Source organism: Corylus avellana, chromosome ca6 (genome assembly GCF_901000735.1).
Source record: "Corylus avellana chromosome ca6, CavTom2PMs-1.0".
NCBI classification, from domain to species: Eukaryota; Viridiplantae; Streptophyta; class Magnoliopsida; order Fagales; family Betulaceae; genus Corylus; species Corylus avellana.
Genome location: NC_081546.1, coordinates 19,049,907 through 19,068,691, shown reverse-complemented (window position 1 = coordinate 19,068,691; position 18,785 = coordinate 19,049,907). Strand labels below are relative to the sequence as shown.

General features: G+C 35.2%; 1 protein-coding gene across 1 annotated transcript; it reads right to left on the bottom strand.

The window, feature by feature from the left end:
- Positions 1-13,353: 13,353 nt before the first annotated feature.
- On the bottom strand, positions 13,354-15,978 carry LOC132184912 (NAC domain-containing protein 100). Its single transcript, XM_059598702.1, has 3 exons — positions 15,816-15,978; positions 14,763-15,028; positions 13,354-14,145 (listed from the first exon to the last, which is right to left on the bottom strand). The coding sequence occupies exons 1-3, from the start codon at positions 15,967-15,969 to the stop codon at positions 13,591-13,593; spliced, it is 975 nt and encodes a 324-aa protein (XP_059454685.1). The 5' UTR covers positions 15,970-15,978; the 3' UTR covers positions 13,354-13,590.
- Positions 15,979-18,785: the final 2,807 nt, after the last annotated feature.

The window sequence follows — 18,785 nt, the reverse complement described above, 5'->3', positions numbered from 1 at the left end:
CTCAAATAGTATCCATGAATTGTGATTTGAAGAAATTAAGTATTTGAGTACTTCTTCTCTTCTTCTCTTTCTAGTTTTTCCCCTATCGAACTAATTGGTTTCATTCAAAAACTGCCGTGGACCCCTAAATTTGGCTAAATGAGTGATTAGTGGAAGGAAATATGAGAAAGCTTTTAATGGGAGCCAGGAATTTAAGACTTGTATTTCATTCCAATTCCAAAAAAAACTTTGACATTTGAGTAAGCCAAAATTAAGCCAAAAGGAAAAGTAAGCCAAAATTATCATGACATTTGAGTTAGATAGAGAAGGTCTGGTATGGGGAAGAAGAGAACAGAACATATAACATCTCGAGAGATGTTTTCTGTGTTAATGTTTTATAACTGTATATAAAATGTATAGGGATTTTTAGGTGGGTGGTTAAATTAGCTATTTGCCCGGTTCCATGGGTTATAGGTAGATTTTTAGCCTCTAACTCTGGGTGAATAGATATCATATCTATTAGGTGCACATGTACAAATAGATAGTGAAATATGGGCTTTTAATGGGAGCCAGGAAATGTTTATCATGTGTTACTTTAATTTGTTTTTTGGGCTCTCCATTTTTTCTGTTGATTATTTTTGTATGATTCAATAGAATAGCTTATAGTGAGAAAGTTTTTCCAATTCAGTTGATTAAACTGACATCCGATCTTAGAATATTTGATTTTTGCTCTTCCAATTTAGTTGATTAAACGAATAATATAAAATCTGAATTCTCCTGTTTCTTCAAGATTTTACTCTTTCAAGATTTCATTCTAAATTTACTTTCTTAGTTTGCTATTGAGGCAATTCTTTAGGTCCATTTACAAATGTTTCTCTTGCTGTATCGAAGACATGGAAAGGAAATATATGATAATTTCCAAGGATTAGGCTTTGGAGTTTGGGTCTTAATATAAATGTGGAAGTGTTTGTTTCTCTTTTGTTATTAAATAATGGATTAAAACATCAATTTCTAAAACTTACTCAACTGCTCAACTGATTTTTTTGTCAAATGCTATGGTTGCTGCAACCTATCTTATTTTAACTAAGTCTTTACTTATATTTTGTTCATTTAGAATTGCATGATCCACAAATCACTTCGTTTCATCTTATTTTACCTTGTAAAAAAGGCGCTTCATTTTTAACATTCACAATTTTGTGGTATTATTTTTTAATCTTTGCTTTGAATATGTGTGTGAATCATTAACTAGTCTGGATTTACTAGTAAATGATATAGTATGTAAATCTGGTATAGTATGTAAATCTGTGGATGTATTTACCTAATAATCTGATGACTGAGTTATTGCCCACGGCATCTCTGTCGTTGTGGGGCCTTGTTGGCACATATTGGAATCTTTAGTGTGAATGAAGAGAACCATACTATGGGAAATTGGGAATGGCCATTTTCTATGATCCTTGGTATAAATACTATAACATAAAGCACCATGAAAGTGAGTGGAATGAATGCCTTGCTATGTATTTAGATCCTAACAACAAACATTGGATTATGAATGAGGTCGTTGATAGAAAGAAAAAAAAAGAAGAGAAGTTTGGTAGGATGAGGTACGGTTAGGCCCCTCTTAAGTAATTTTCCAACAGGGAGAGGCTTTGGACATGCCCAAATATGGGCGCCACATTTGACATTCGGTTGCCCACTTGCCCCCCGATGTCTCTATTTCATATTTGCTATTCAAATAGCTAACCAGCGATATGATATTTAGGATTACTCATTTGTGACCAAAAAAAAAATAAGGCAGAGTAGTGTGTATGATTGTAAGGTTCATGATCTCTTTGAATAAGTGAGCTTGAATCCTTAAAATATATATATTGTGAAATTATCCAATCCTTCAATCCTTTCAATCAATTAATTTAATCTCATAATGACTTTTGTATGAGAAGGTCCTGGGTCAAATATTTATAAAAAAAAAAAATTGTGAAGATATTATGTAGTTGTCTAGGGTAATTTTGTCAAATGATGTGCATCATTTTATAGTTGTCCATTTTAAGGTCCTTAATCTCCATCATTTTGGTTGGAGTTTGGATATTTGACATTTTGTGCAGAAAAGCACAAAGCTTCAAATCCAAGCATCAAATCTATAGTGATTGTAGCTAGCTATATATATATGGTTCATTAATATGATAGAAAGCCTTGTATTTTCCTCATCCCTGATCTTGATAATTTAGCAAAGAAAGAGAAAGAAATAAGCGTTGGCCTTGACTCATCTTGAGCTTCCAAACTTCCAAGTGATGAGAGATTGAAAGCATTGTTAAAAGCTGGAAATCCAGAGCATCACAAGTTGGAAATACAGGCTACAATGAAGTTTTTTCCTTATGTTTTTTTATGGCATTGAACGCCTATCTGTGATCGATCGCATCAGGCCTGCAATCGATCGCAGAGTACTCTGATTCTCAGTTTGAGCTTCTGATCCTGCGATCGATCCTGCGATCGATCGCAGTTTGCTCTGATTCTCACATTGAGCTTCTAATCCTCCTATCGATCCTGCGATCGATCGCAGTTTGCTCTGATTCTCACATTGAGCTTCTGATCCTGCGATCGATCGCAGTTTGCTCTGATTCTCACATTGAGCTCCTAGTACTGCGATCGATCCCGAGATTGATCGCACGTGCCCTGCGCTCGATCCCCTAAGGACAAGCTTTAACATATATAAACACATATACTTTTGTGGTTCCATTAAACCTATCTTCTTCTCTTGTGGTTGTATTAAACCTTGCTTCTTCTCTTATTACTTTTAGATTAGTATTAAGTCTTATTCTTATATTAGGATTATGTTATTAATTTTCTACTTCACATCTACTTCTATTATTAAAGTTGGTATGGATTATGATTGTGTTGTCTTTCCTATTTAAGTTCAATAAGGAAGCAGCACAGTAAACTTGAAACATGACAACATTCTATAATAAATATCAAACCTAACAACAATACTAAAAAAATGTAAAACTGTCATTGAGCTAAACTAGTAAATAAATTACAAATAGAAATTTGTTCTAAACTAGTAACCCACTTCTAGAATATTTTGTTAGGTAACATCGCATTGAACTAGCATCATTTCGTGTATATTTGTTTTAAACTAGTAACCCACTTCTAGAATTCTCTCATTACCCATGCTCATTTTAAACGTTCCCTCCCTTAATATTTGAGAACAGACCTCCCATTTAATTCTATTAATTCTTAAGAATCTGATCTTCTAATTCCCTTGTGTGCGTACATATACGTAACGAATAACCTCTAATAGGGACATCAATATGGATAGGAGTTGGATGCGGGAAAGTACTCGATGTTCAGAGCGATTTCAAAAAGGTGTGGAAGAATTCATGGGAATGGCAGTTAAATCAGTTGATTCACGTGTTATGACAAAGTGTCCATGCCGTGATTGTGCAAATCGATATTATTCTCATATTAGCGAGGTGAAGGGTTACTTGTATATGAATGGATTTACTCCGACGTACACTAGATGAATATTTCACAGGGAAGAAGATCATTTTAGGGAAAACACTTCTACAAACATGCACACACATACAAGTGAAATGATGGAGGAGGTTGATGCAGTTGAAGAATTGTTAGACGATGTATGTATGGGGACATTTGTTGATGCTAACATCGGAGAATCCTCTACTTCACAGGGCCCCACAACTGATAATCACGAACAAACAAGCTCCTTCTACCAATTTTGGGAAGATGGTTTATGAGAAGTTTATCCAGGCTGCAAGAAATTTACACAAATTGCTTTTATACTGAAGATGCTTCATATAAAGGCATTCTGCAACATGAGTAACAAGGTGTTTGATATGATGATTGACTTGATAAAGACGGCCCTCCCAGATGGAGAGACATTGCCACGCTCGTATAGAGAAGCAATACAGTTTAGGCAACACTTGGGATTCGGTTACGATAAGATACACGCATGCAAGAATGGTTGTGTGCTTTTTTGGAAAGACCATGCAGATAAAGTGGTATGTCCAAAGTGCAACAATTCAAGATGGATTGATGGCAAAGGCAGAAAAAGTAATATTTCTCAAAAGGTCTTACGGTATTTCCCAATAAAATCGAGGTTACAACGGTTGTTTATGACAAAAGAAATGGCCAAGGAAATGCGGTGGCACAAAGAAGGTCGAGAAGATGATGGCAATACTCTCAGACACCCCGCCGATTCTATTGTGTGGAAAGAGTTTGATAAAAGACATGAGTGGTTTGCAAGTGATTCCCGCAACGTGCGGCTTGGCTTAGCAAGTGATGGTTTCAACCCATATGGTAATATGAGTACAACATATAGCATATGGGCAGTAATGTTAACGGTGTACAATCTCCCTCCGTGGATGTGTATGAAGAGTCCAAATTTGATGTTGCCCCTTATTATCCCAAGGCCTTCAGATCCTGGAAAGAATATTGATGTATATTTGCGGCCATTGGTTGATGACTTGAAAGATTTGTGGAATGAAGGCATACGCGTGTACGATGCATCAAAGAAAGAGACATTTCAATTGCATGCGACATTACTATGGATTATAAATGATTTTCCTGCATATGGAAAATTATCTGGGTGGTCTACAATTGGAAAGCTTGCATGTCCAGTATGTAATAAGGATACATCGTTCAGGTATTTGAAGTATGGGCATAAGGTGTGCTTCATGTGTCATCGTCGGTGGCTTCCTCAAGAGCATCCATGGCGCAAAAGAGGAGATTTGTTCAATGGTACAGAGGAACATAGATTGCAACCTGAAGAATTGTCTGGAAGTCAATTGTTGAAACAGCTAAGAGATGCTGAGGGTTTGCAATTTGGAAAAAAAAGCGGGAGAAAGAGAAAGTACACAGATGTTGTGTTGAATTGGAAGAAGAGAAGTATTTTCTTTGAGTTGCCTTACTGGTCAAGCTTGAAACTACGTCATAATTTAGATGTAATGCATATTGAGAAGAACATATGTGAAAGTATCTTAGGTACGTTGATGAATATCGATGAGAAGACCAAGGACACAGTCAAGGCACGAAGAGATTTACAGTTGATGGGTATACGTAAAGAATTGCATGTGCAGCCAAATGGTGAAACTTATAGGATGCCACGTGCGAAGTACACCTTGACAAGAGATGAGAAGAAGAGTTTATGTGAGTGGTTGAAAGGTGTTAAATTTCCTGACGGGTATGCATCTAACATTGGTCGATGTGTGAACAAGCTTCCTGGTAAAATTTCGGGTATGAAAAGCCACGATTGTCATGTCTTCTTACAGCGCTTGCTTCCTGTTGCAATTCGAAATTTCTCTACGTTGAAAATACGAACAACATTGACCGAGTTCAGTACATTTTTTACGCAGTTATGTGCACGGACGTTGAAAGTTGATATCCTAAAACAAATGAAAGTCAACATTGTAATAATTTTATGCAAAATGGAAAAAATATTTCCGCCAGCTTTTTTTGATGTTATGATCCATCTAGCACTTCATTTACCTCGGGAGGCCGAGCTTGCTGGTCCCGTACAAAACCGTTGGATGTATCCGTTCGAAAGAGAACTTGGAAGATATAAGAAGTGGACGCGTAACAAAGCGCATCCAGAGGGGTCTATTGTCGAGTGTTACTTAGCTGAGGAGAGCTTGACCTTCTGTTCCAGGTATCTTCGAGGGATTGAGACAAGATGGAACCGTGAACGGAGAAATGTTGACGTTGATGTTGTAGAAATGAGCCAGCGCTTGAATGTGTTCTCCCAATGAGTTCGGCCGTTAGGAGCAGCTAAATTAGTAACACTGGATGCTAATGATTTTGCTAGGGCACGATGGTATGTGCTTACCAACTGTAACAAAACGGCCTCATATTTGGAGTAAGTTTAGTAATGATCTTTGTGTTTTACTTGTTACGACATGTTATAATTGTAGGGTTGATGATCATTCACCAATACGTTTATTTTTCATGCAGTGAACATTATAATATGATCAAAAGAGAAGGTGGCCGTGACATTGATAAAAAGCATGAGGCTAACTTTGAACGTTGGTTCCATAAACGTTTATACAATAGTGGGCGTACTACAGACAATGACTCAAAACAATTATATGATCTTGCATGTGGGCCTGATCGTCATGTTAGATCGTATAGAGGTTGCATCGTGAATGGGGTTAGGTATCACACGAAAGAATGTGTAGAAACTCGTACTACCCAGAACAGTGGTGTTTCTGTTTCAGGTGAGGACGAAACCTCAATAACGGAGTATTATAGTGAGTTAAAAAATATTCTAGAGTTACGTTACCCTGGCCAAAATCTCGTGTACTTGTTTGAGTGCGATTGGTGGGACACTGGGAGTGCAACAGGAGTACGAATGGACCATGGCTTCACGATTGTGAATACTTCTCGTAAATGGTGTGAATCCGACCCGTTCATCTTAGCATGTCAAGCTTCGCAAGTGTTTTACTTGGATGATCCCAAATTGGGTGGTAATTGGAAAGTGGTGCAGAAGTGGATCAATAGAGACATCTATGATATTCCAACAGTACAAAAGGGAGATAATACAGAAGATGACCAAAGACTCAGTTATGACGTATACCAGGAAGGTGAATGTGTTGGGGGTAATATGGTCTTTGTTGATGAAGCGAATGTTGAAGCCTCCACTCAATTATGTAGAGATGATGCGATAATAGCAATTGACGAATTATATATTCAACTTGATGCAAGCATGTTTGCCAACGATAACTTGCCGGACGAGGACCATGATACAAACTTTGATGAGGAAGAGGAGTTATATAGCGACAACGATATAGACTCTGAACACGAACAATCATCTTCAAGTAACAGTGATACAGATTCTGAATATGAATCTGATGGTGAAATGTGTTGAATACATAAGCTCACATTTGGTGTAAGTACAAAGTGTATTAGCATATTTAATAAAGTTGATGCTCTCTCTCTCTCTCTCTCTCTCTCTCTCTATATATATATATATATTGTGGTGTTTTTTTTTATTTTTTTACTAGCATGATTATTGTATGTTTGTCAAAAATATTGAACATGCTATATGGTTATAAATTGACTAATATAATTTTGTGGTTTTTGACTTGTTAGCAGATTGATCACAACAATGACAACAACAGGACGCAAACGTGTTCCAGCAGCACGAGGCCGAGGCCGAGGCCAAGGTCAAGGTCGGGGCCTTATTGACGAGCATGAGAGTCCGACTCTCAATTCTGGGTTTGGTGATACAGATATGCAAGTGTCGCCCTCGCCCCCCCTCCTCCTCGAGTCAGTGGATAGGAATCCTTCGCATGAGTCTAATAATCCTATTCACTCAGTGGCAGGATTGGATTCACAGGGAGCCGCCCCTACTGCATCTTGTAAGTTCATGAATTTTATGTTTATGAACTGTTGTTTTTGTATTATTTTGGTTTGTTTAGACATTTGACAATATACTTTTCCAAATATAACTTACTACGTTACCATGTTTTGCGTAACAGCTATCACGTCTGTTAGAAGTGTAAGGGGTAAGGCCAAGTGTAAGAAGTTGAGTGACCACGTACTTAAGAATGGTCCCTTAGTGCTAAACATCCCAAATAGACACCGGGCACCTGTAGGCGAGAATGCATCATGGTTTGCAAGCAAGATTGGGGAGATTATTCGTAACATGTGCGAACTCCATCACGGTGAATGGAAAAAGGTCCCAGCTGAAGAAAAAAGAGCAAGTTGTTATTTCATGTTCAGGTATGAATATCAATGTAATGTTTAATAATATGTTTCGTATGGAAAATTAATGTGACACATTTTTTACCATTATTTTCTTATCTATTATGTATCAGTCAAACTTCGCACTGAATATGGAACGATACGAGCACATCAAAGCTGTTGAACATAAATTGGGCCGTGCATATGCTAGGCTTCGTTTGAACTTGTATAGGGATCATTACAAGAAATATTTTGACGGCATTGATAAAGACGATGATGAGGGGATTGCCAAGGCTAAGGCTATTGGGAGGGAAAACGTTCCAGCAGGGTATGGTCCTCAACAGTGGAACCTAATATGTGACTCATTTGATGACGGTAAATGGAAGGTAAATATATATTATTATACTGATTAGAATATTCAAATTGATATAATTTGCATGCACTTGAAGACATTTTATGAATAATTATGTTTTTTTTTTTCTTTCCAAATTTCATAGAAAAAGTCTGAACGAAATATAAAAAACAGAAGCAAATTGGAAACAAAGCACACAATTGGGACTTGTTCATTTGTCAACGTCATTTACAAAAAGGTAAGTATCTCGTACCATAATTTAATGAAAGTAACGTTATTTAGTGTAAACTTTGATTATATGTATTATGTGTAGGAACAAGAAACAAAAGTGAAGCCTAATCCTGTTGAACTATATGAGGTTACCCATACAAGAAAAAAGGATAAACAGTTTGTGAACGACAAATGTAAAAGTCTATATGTAAGTAACTGTTTACGCTCCGATCATTAAGTTGATTAGTGAAGAACATGAATAGTAAACGAACATGAATAGTAAACTTGCATGAAGTATATGTTAAACTAAGGCCAACTATGACATGTGCAGCTTCAAATGCAAGAATTAACAACCAGTGAGGCCTTAGAGGAAGGCAATGTGGAGGGAACAAGTGTGGATGACCGAATGCAAGAAATAGTCACACAAGTACTAGGGGGCCGACGAGCTGGGCACGTTAGAGGAATGGGATGTAGTCTTATTCCTACCCCTTTAAGAACTTCATCTCAAGCGTTCACCCACTTTGACAACCACAATGATTGTAGGAAAAGACAAGAAGATACTCAAAGCGGGCTTCAACAGACTAGAATCGAACTTCATCAGTACAGGGAGAATTTGCAAGCCAACGTTGAAGAAACGAACAAATTGAAAGCCACTGTTGAGTTCTTAATGTCACATATTGGAGGGTTAGTGAAACTCTACCTATGCATTAATTTTACAAAAACACACATACTAAGTAATCGTTAAAAAGCTTATTGATCATTATATGAAATTTTATTCTCTTAGGTCTGGAGGGAGATTGCTTGGAGGTGCATCAAGTGAAGCCAACAATTGAGGGAGCTTTGGAATAACTTTATTTAGGATGTACTCTTTGATAGCATCTATTTGTGATATATTTTTTGATACTATGTATTTGGATAATTGTTGGTACTTTCTATTTGCTAATGTGTATTTGACTATTTGTTGATCGAGATCTGTTTGGTAATGTATATTTGTTGGTACTTTTTATTTGGTTTATATTATATTAAGATATTCGCAAAATTTTTGGTTCAACAACTTTTGAGTTAGTAAATTTCCCTTGACTTGGTTATCAAGGTTAAAGAACTTTGAGTAAACAATGCAAGGGAGTAATAATATCTTTCTAAATTTTATTTTTAAGTGTATGTAGGATGACAAGAGTACAAGAAAGTTAAACCACCCAAGCAGGTTCTCGCTTTAATATATTTCATGAAGAAACACATTTTTAGTATCTCTTTCTCTATCATTTTGGGTTTCATTTTCATTGTCTTTGATATTATATATTGGTTCATTGTGGTAGATTACTCAAATTGCTTATGAGGATGAATTGGCAAGGAAGAGGATGCAGATAAGTACTTTATTTTGGGTTTTGGAATTTTGCTGCCCATGGATTGTAAAACATATATTTAATAGTTTTCTCCCTTGGCAGGTTTGGTTAATGGGGCAGTTCTCACATATTTTTTATGATTTTGATGAGGTTAGTCATTTTGAGTTATGTTTCTTGTGGGCATTTAGATTAGTTTGATTATTTCATATATTAATTGATTCATCAAACAATGTTGTTGTGTACTTAAACATAAATGCAATGTTTCTTATAGAGGTACTCTACGTGCATTTTATTTGCCCATGCATGGAGTTATGTTTCTCCGGATAAGTTTTCCTGCTGAATTCTTTTAGTGTTGGTTTCTTCATAGTGAACTTTTTTTTTTTTTTTTTGCCTCAATCTTGTTATTAGGCGCACAGTGCTTATCATGGTGTTGGCATTGTGAAATTGATGGGCCGTAGCAGTAGATATATAGCTATGCATGCATCCCTAGCTAGTGGACAAATTGACATATGTTTGATTCATGAGGTACTTATTACTAGCAATTAATTGGATAGTTATCTTTGTGAGCTGTTACTGATTCTACTGATATGCACATCTAAGGTATCTTTTAATTTGCACGGGTCTCATGGTGTTTTGAGTCATCTGAAATACCTGATTGAGACAAAGGGTTCAGCTGTTATTTGTGTCGCAGAGGGAGCACGGCAGGTGAGTTACGTAAGGAATTCATATTTTCGCTTTTGGGTTGAATACTATTAATTGATCAGGTGATTTAAATTGTGCAGTTCTTTTTTGGCTTCATGAAATACTGTGAAAAACTGCCTGTGTTCATTTCATTGCATTGCATAGATCTTATAACTTCTTCATTATATTTTTCCCCAAGATGAAGAGTAAAATTCAGTATGTCATTGTTTTTTGATGCAGAATTTTCTTCAGAAAACTAATGCTAAAGATGCGTCTGGGAACATTGTATTTGGAGATTTCGGTGTCCACATTCAACAAGAGGTTGGTGGTTGTATTTTGACTAATTTCATGTGGTCTTCATCTCTCCATGACTCTTGAGACAAGTTAAGTGGGTTGATAAATAATGAGCTGACTGAAAGTCTAATTTTTAACATCAATTGATATGTGTTGCATGGATAAGAATGGACTGCAGTTTGGCCTTTTAGTTGTCATTTGTCAGAGTTACAAATATGATATATTTAAGCCTTCAAGATCTTAATGAATTAGTGACTCTTTTTGCTAAGACTAGTCAGTTGACTTTTGATGTTATTTGTGTGAATTGTTCTTCACTTGAACTGGAAATCATTAGAAAACCTACTGATGCTGCGATCGATCGCACTTGGGAGTGCAAAAAGTGCGATCGATCCCAAAATTTCGAAAACCTACTAATGCTGCGATCGATCGCACTCCGAGTGCGATCGATCGCAAATTTCCGAAAACCTACTGATGCTACGATCGATCGCACTTGGAGTGCGATCGATCCCAAAATTTCGAAAACCTACTGATGCTGCGATCGATCGCACTCCAAGTGCGATCGATCTCAAATTTCCGAAAACCTACTGATGCTGCGATCGATCGCGCTTGGAGTGCGATCGATCTCAAATTTCCGAAAACCTACTGATGATGCGATCGATCGGACACAAGTGTGTGATCGATCGCAGTTTTTTTTTTTTAGGACCATTAGGGTCGACAAATGTCGACCCTAATGGTCAACTATCAGCGTCCACTTTTGAAGTGGACGCTGATAGTCTTTTTTTTTTTTAATATTTTTGGACCAAATGTGGACGCTAATGGTCGACTATTAGCGTCGACTAATTCTTTTGTGTACATCATCTTTAGAGTCAAAACATGCGTCTTTTAGGGTCGATAAAGTGGACGCTAAAAGTTATCATTAGGGTCGACTCTAAGTAGACGCTGATAGTTAGTTTTTTTTTTAATTTTTTAGGACCATTAGCGTCCACTTTTGTGGACGCTAATGGTCAACTATCAGCGTCCACTTTGATTTGGACGCTAATAGTTATTATTATTATTTTTTTAAAAAGGCCATTAGGGTCGATAAAGTCGACCCTAATGGTTAACTCAAAGTGGACGCTAATGCTTGACTATTAGGGTCGACTTTCGCTTCCGTTTACATCATCTTTAGGGTCTAAACATTGCGACTTTTAGGGGCGATAAAGTGGACGCTAAAAGTGATCATTAGGGTCGACTTTTAAGTGGACCCTGATAATCAGACAATTGATCATTAGGGTCGGACTATTAGCGTCGACACCTTTAGGGTCGAAAAGTGGACGCTGTTGCCAACAGCGTCCACTGTAGGGTCTTTAGGGGCGACTTTAAGTCGCCCCTAAAGACCTAATTTCTTGTAGTGACTTCCTAAACTAACTATACAATTTATGGTCTTGGATGACCGTCCTAATTTGCAACCTAACCCTTTAGGCATTCTACCTGGTAACATGGATGACTGAGGTAATTGGGGGTCACCTATACCACAAAAATGGTTGGAATGAAATTCCTCAATTTCCAACTGAGCATGCTTTTAATAAGGAATAAGTAAGTGATGCTTTAACTTATATTTGAGTATATTCAAGTTATAAGCATGCATAGATATATGCTACATCATTAATATATATATATATAGGACAAATTTTTCCTCCAAACTGGGTTGGAGGAATTTTCTTCAACCTAATTTATAAAAGTGACGCGTCTTTTTTTTTTTTTTTTTTTGAAAAGGATGTGTCTATTTTTTTAATAATATGTGAGGTGCACATGAGTTTTTAATAAAATGTTTGGAGGAAAACTTTGTCCATATGTGTGTGTGTGTGTGTGACGCCCAATGAATTTATTAGATGACTAAGAATACTTTGGTATAAATATTAGTTTTAAATGTAATCAAATATATCTAGAAAATATATTTGATGTCTAAATCTTACATCCTTAGTTTTTATTAAGAAGTGATTATTGCTTAAATCTCAAGTCAGCTTGTAATCATTTCGGAACCAGGAATTTTAGTGTGGGGGGACAAATAATTTTTAATATTAATTAATTGGTTCAATACTAAACAGATACTAATGAAATGATATCTAATGAGGATAAAATTGAACATGCGTGCTTATGAGATTGCATACAACTGTATTATCCATACTTGTATTATACTATTATGTATATTGTTTTAAAATTTCAACAATGACAAGTGAGTTTGCCTTGAATTTTCATTAAAAAAATGGCTTAACTGTTAACATTTACATTTTATTAAGGTTTTTGATATTTGGTGAGACTAATCCAAAATTTCAACAAAAAATATGATATCATATATATATTTTCATTTCATCTTCTTCTTGTTCTTGTTGTTTTGAAAGTTTATCAGATCAAAATTCAAGTTTAAGACAAATCTAAGGTTCCAAATTGATCCATTTTACTATCACAAACCAAAAATACATATGATCCCATGCCGCATGATCTTCATAGAATAAGAATAAATTAATGAGTGGCTGAATCCCAAAAATTGTAACTTGCAACTTTCCTTTCATTATGATGTAAATAGAGGACGATAATAGAAATAGGCATTAGGAGGCAGTGAGTTTAATTCTTGACATGAATGAAAGATGTGCCAACATATTTATCAGTAACGTCATCAACACCTTTAAATATAATGAAATGAGCCATCTCAATTTGAATCCATATGAGAGAGAGAGAGAGAGAGAAAGAGAGAGAGAGAGAGGGGCATCTGAAACCATGGAATAATGCACCCAACAAGGGTTTCCCTTTGTGAGATTATTCATGAACAATAAGAAGTATAGACAGGAGGGTTCTAAGTGGAACATAACAACAAAGGACTCAGAAGTTTCCCCTACAATTGACATCAAACTACACCAACTTAATTGAACATAGACAGAGCCACGAACATCTAATTAACTAGATCCAACTGCATCATGAACATTTGTTGCACATAATAATAATTATATCTTGTGACAACATTAATGTAAGAGTTAGTTTCTCATACTTTAGGCTGCTGCTGCTTCACCAAATGGAGTCCATATTAAATGGTTGCTCCGGCTGCTGCTGCTGCTGTTGTGCAGATTCTAATACTTTAGAGGAAGATGCTGTTAAATGATCATTTCCAAAATTATGAGAAAACCCTTGTGCAGGCATATTGTACGAGCTGTATTCTATAGCTTCTCTTGGTTGCTGATAACTTCTCAGCTGCAATGCCTTGAGAAGCAAGGAATTCATTGAAAGACCAGAGCTTAGCAAATTAGCAGGCCATGCGAGCGATGGAGCTCCCCAATTGTTCATGTTGTTGTTCAAGTTGATCATGTTTGCTTTGTTGTTGTTGTTGTTGTTGTTATCACTAATAATATTATTGTAACTTTGTGGTGATATATTAATATTGCAGAAGGCGGTGGATGAATTTGCATTAATGGTGTTTAAATTTGGTAACTCGATGTCTCCGAACTCGTTTGCTATTGAGTTTGTGTCGCATGGAGACTCATCAAGAGATAGCTGCGAGGATGGTGCCTGTTGTGGTTTTTTCACTGCGCTCTTTTGGAAGATCCTGCAGACAACCCATTCCTCCTGCAAAATAACACCCCAAAATCCCTCAACAATGGTTAGAATATAAGATTTGGTTCCATATATTTCTTATAAGCTAGATTGATTTGATTGTTATATTTATCTCTAGCTTTATATATCCAAATTCTATTTATATATATATATATATATATTAAGAGTTTTTTGTATTGTAAAACTATTAAGAAATAAGAGCAAGTTGTATTGCCCTTTCGGGCTCATCCCTACTATTGGATGTAGGCATCCAACATTGAACTACCAAATTAATCTTTGTCTCTAATCTCTCTATTTATTCCGCTTTTATATTTAATTTCGTTTTTTGTGCATAATTATGGCAAAACAAACCACACGAACATGTAATAGGACAAGGACGACACCAAGTGTTGTGCATTTGATTACTATTACAAATATAAATTAAATGATATATTAAATTCATAATTTTCTATCTGTTTAAGGAATTAAATGACTTAGGGTTTTGAGTTTAAGTTTTGTTTTTGTCATTCACCTCTTACATATTAGAATTTTTTTATTAAATATGAGAAGTTTGATCCCACACATGATAGACAATGTCATAGAATATAAAAATTAAAAGTTTTAGAAACAATTGACAGTTTAATAGTTACCTTGGTGGATTTGAAAGGATGATTGCTTTCTAGCCTGTATTCATGCATAACCCAGTTGCTTTTCTCACCCCTGGGAGCTCTTCCCTTGTAAAATACAAGGGTTTTCTTCATCCCAACAAGGACTCCAGCGCGAAATATTTCCTTGTCTTTCCCTGTGGTTTTCCAATACCCTGCTTCCGTGGCTCGATTGGTCCGAAGTCCTGTCGGGTATTTTCTGTCTCTCAAGCTGAAAAAATACCATTCTTTTTCTCCCATGGAAGCCTTGCCTATACACCACAAAAATTATTTATTTATTTAACATCAGCAATTATTATTTCTTCCTTCAATCCATAAAATTAATTACAAATCATTTTTATAGAAATTATATATACCAGAAACATTGATAATTAGTACTTCCTGAAAGAATTCATTAATTCATATTAAGATATCATTAGAGCTAGAAGCGTAATTCAGAAGATTGAGTTTTAATTTGTTCTGGCTTCTTCTTGTTGTACGTTTTCTTGTTAATTGGTTGTAGCAGTTGAGGTCCAGCTTTTTCTTGCTGGAGGGACATTTGTTTTCTTTGTGTTTCTATAAAAAATCTCATTCATCCAAAAAAAATTAAAAAATAATAATAATTAAAATGTCAACACTGTCAATATGGCTTAGAAAAAATATGCAGATTATATATATATATATATATATATATATATGGATTTTGTTTGTTCCATCTTGTCTACGTATATACATCAAAATTTATCATGAAGAAATCATTTCGGTAATTAAAAAAAAATTGTCATGATTAAGAGAAGGGAAAAGAACCTCCTTTTCTTTATTTTTTTCTTCATTTATCATTTTGGCAAAACTATTTTTCTGAAAATCCAATGACCCAGATAGCGAAAAGGATAAGGATGATCAAAATATACGAGAATTCTACATATGACAGAAAGACTGATGATAAACACATGAACATGAATCCAATATTGTGAATGAAAACAACATTAATATGATCAAAAAAGAGATGGAAATGAAGACAAAGAAAAGAAACAAGTCAAATGAAGACACTGAAACTACCTGGGAGGTCCCAAGGTTCACACTTATTGAGATCAACAACAGCCATGGCTTTGGATTGGAAACCAACATCAGAAACCTTGCGAGTTAGATAATATGTAATGAGTTCTTCGTCAGTGGGATGGAATCTGAAGCCAGGAGGGAGACTTTCCTCCATGGATCTTGATGATAATTAATGGAGCTTAAAAGTTAAAAAGTAAGCTTGATAGGATAACCAAGAGGAGGTATTAATGGTGTTGTATAACTCAAACACTTGAAGGAGAAGCTGCCATACGAGGTCTTCTTTATTTTATTATTATTTTTGTATTTAATTTACAGCTAACACTTTGACAAAGATGGGGGTGGAGGGTTTTTTCTTAGACAAAGAAAAATTACGAAAGTGCCATTTTTCTGCATGGGGATGTTAGGGGGAATTTCCTTAATTGTAAGTAGGGTTTTGGGATTATTACTGAATTACCAAACCTATGTGGCGCTGACTGAAGGACAATTCAAAGAAGTGGGTGTGAAAGTTGTGTCAATAATCTGCACATGAGGGGTTGAGTCTCTTGTCACACCAGATTTCGGGTATGAATTCTCTCTTTCTGCGATCCTCTCTCCAACCACCTTCACCCATTCCTACCCACCAAACCATCGGATAATCTCACCCTCCTCCAATGGGAACATGAAATGAAGCTTATTATATATACTATCCCACTCAACCTATGTTATATATTGACACCGTCAACTTTTTCTGATTACGTAACATCTCGGTCCCACATTGAGAAAATTTGTGGTCTATATAGAATATGATTTGTGTGGTTTATAAAGGTATTTAGTAATGGTGTTTTGAGATTGCGATTTCGCAAAAATAATTTGTGTTTTTAAAAGATATCACAAATGTAAGGCATTTGGTATTGCGATTTAAAAAGAACTTAATTTAAAATAGAAAAAAAAAAAATACGATTTCTATTAGTAGGCTAGGAGGTGCTTATTTGAAAATGTGTGAATTTAAGAGTTTATTTGGGATTGTGTTTAAGAAATAGAGTTTTTAAGTAAAAAAAGGTTTTTGGCAAAAACTTCATTTTTAAGCTTTTACCAAAAGTAAGTTTTGGCCATTTTTAGGCTTTTTGACCTTCAAAGACGCTTTGAATTTTTTTTACTAAAGGGGGTTCTTTTTTTCAAACGAGCTTTTAGGGTGTTAAACACACTTTTGAGGTCCTGCAAACGCATTCTCAAACATGTTCTAAACTAAAATCACGATTTCGTATAACAAATATATGATAAAAAAATATTTTTTAACATGTTTTACCAAATGCCTTTAAGAGTTTAAAAAGTTGCGATTTCAAAAACGCAATTTTAAAAAACTAAAATTTTAAAATTGTACTTATTGAAACCGCAATTCCAAATAGACTATAAGTCATGCAGTGGATTAGTATTCTCAAGGAAATTCCCGTGAATTTAGGTACATAGGGTTCGACACTTTGCAATGAAGAATCACTTACACAAACCTGATTACTATGTTGGTCGCCCAGTGAACCACTGATGTCCCGGTGAGGTTGGGTTAGGCTATGACTCAATTGGTCTTTAGAAAGCGCCTGTAATTTCTAGCAGGCAGGTGTTACCATGGTAACGCCTAGGTAAAGTAGCCCAAAATTGATTTGTTTTGATGAAGTGATAGAACAAATGTACCTAGCGCATTTCCAGACCATTATAAATGGTATTAAAGTGGCTTCTCTAGAAGCATTCCCTTGATTGTTACACTCTCAAAGTGACACTTTTTTTTTTTTTTTTTTTTGTATATAGTTAACTAATATATAAATTGAATGCAAATAGATAATTAATATATTAAAATTAAGGGTCGTTGTAAGCAAAGTTTGTTGCTAAGCTTCTTTCAAGATACAACATCTTGGTAATTTCCTTTGGTGGTGATGATTGAAGGCATATTATATATAATTAATGAACACCCATGTGCTTATTTAAAATGATGACTAAATATGAAAAAAATATATGAAAATATGTTAAAAAAGGCATTGATTATTTAATAATTGACACTCTTAGGAGCCGTCCTGGCTGTACTTAGAAATCTTTTTTCAAAGTTTACAAGTATTTACTAGGAGTGGTTCAAATGGTCACCAACCCACACGACTGTGTATCGTGGTTTAACCATCCATTTCTTTTGGCTATCTTTTCTTCAATATTCGTCTCCTTTGTCTTCAGAGCTCTCATCAATTTCAATCCTAACAAGAATTTTAATGTACCACATCTATCTATATATGCTTCCTGCACCTTCCTGGCTTCTAGAAGCACATGTACTTGCTCCAGCAGAGGGGCTTCTCTCTTTGCTTTTTATTGATTATTATATTCTATTATATGTTGACAAATTACATAACCATCCCTTTCTTCTTTTATTGATGGCCATGACTATATATACATATAATGAGTGACAGTGACGTAGTTGTAGATTAGGAAGGACAGTACTACTCGAACATATGAAGTGAGATTCCACCATCACCTTTGAAAAAAACCATAGATGTTAAATTGTATTTCATGAATTATGGGATTTGATAACTCTAATTTAAGGGATTTATTTGTATTTGAAATTATTCAAATCACGTGTAACACTTTATAATAAATATAGCCTTGTATTCAAATCAAATATTAAAGAAAAGATGTAGCCAAAATGGTTTTAACATATGAACGTAAGTCATAGGTTGAAGTAGATTTCATGAAATCTACTTGTCCTCTACATTTAAAGACATAGAGGTCATAGTGATCATTATGACCTCTATGTCTTTCACTTCTTTCCATTTATCTCTATGATTTATTATCAGATTATATACATCTAGGTTTATACTAATTAGATCAATAAAGTTTGTTCTAATATATAGGTTTTATATTATATGCTAAACTAGTTTAAACTTTTAAAGAGAGAGAGCTAAAGATAATTGTATTATTTCTTTTAGCATACACTACAAAAAAAAAAAAAAAAAAAAA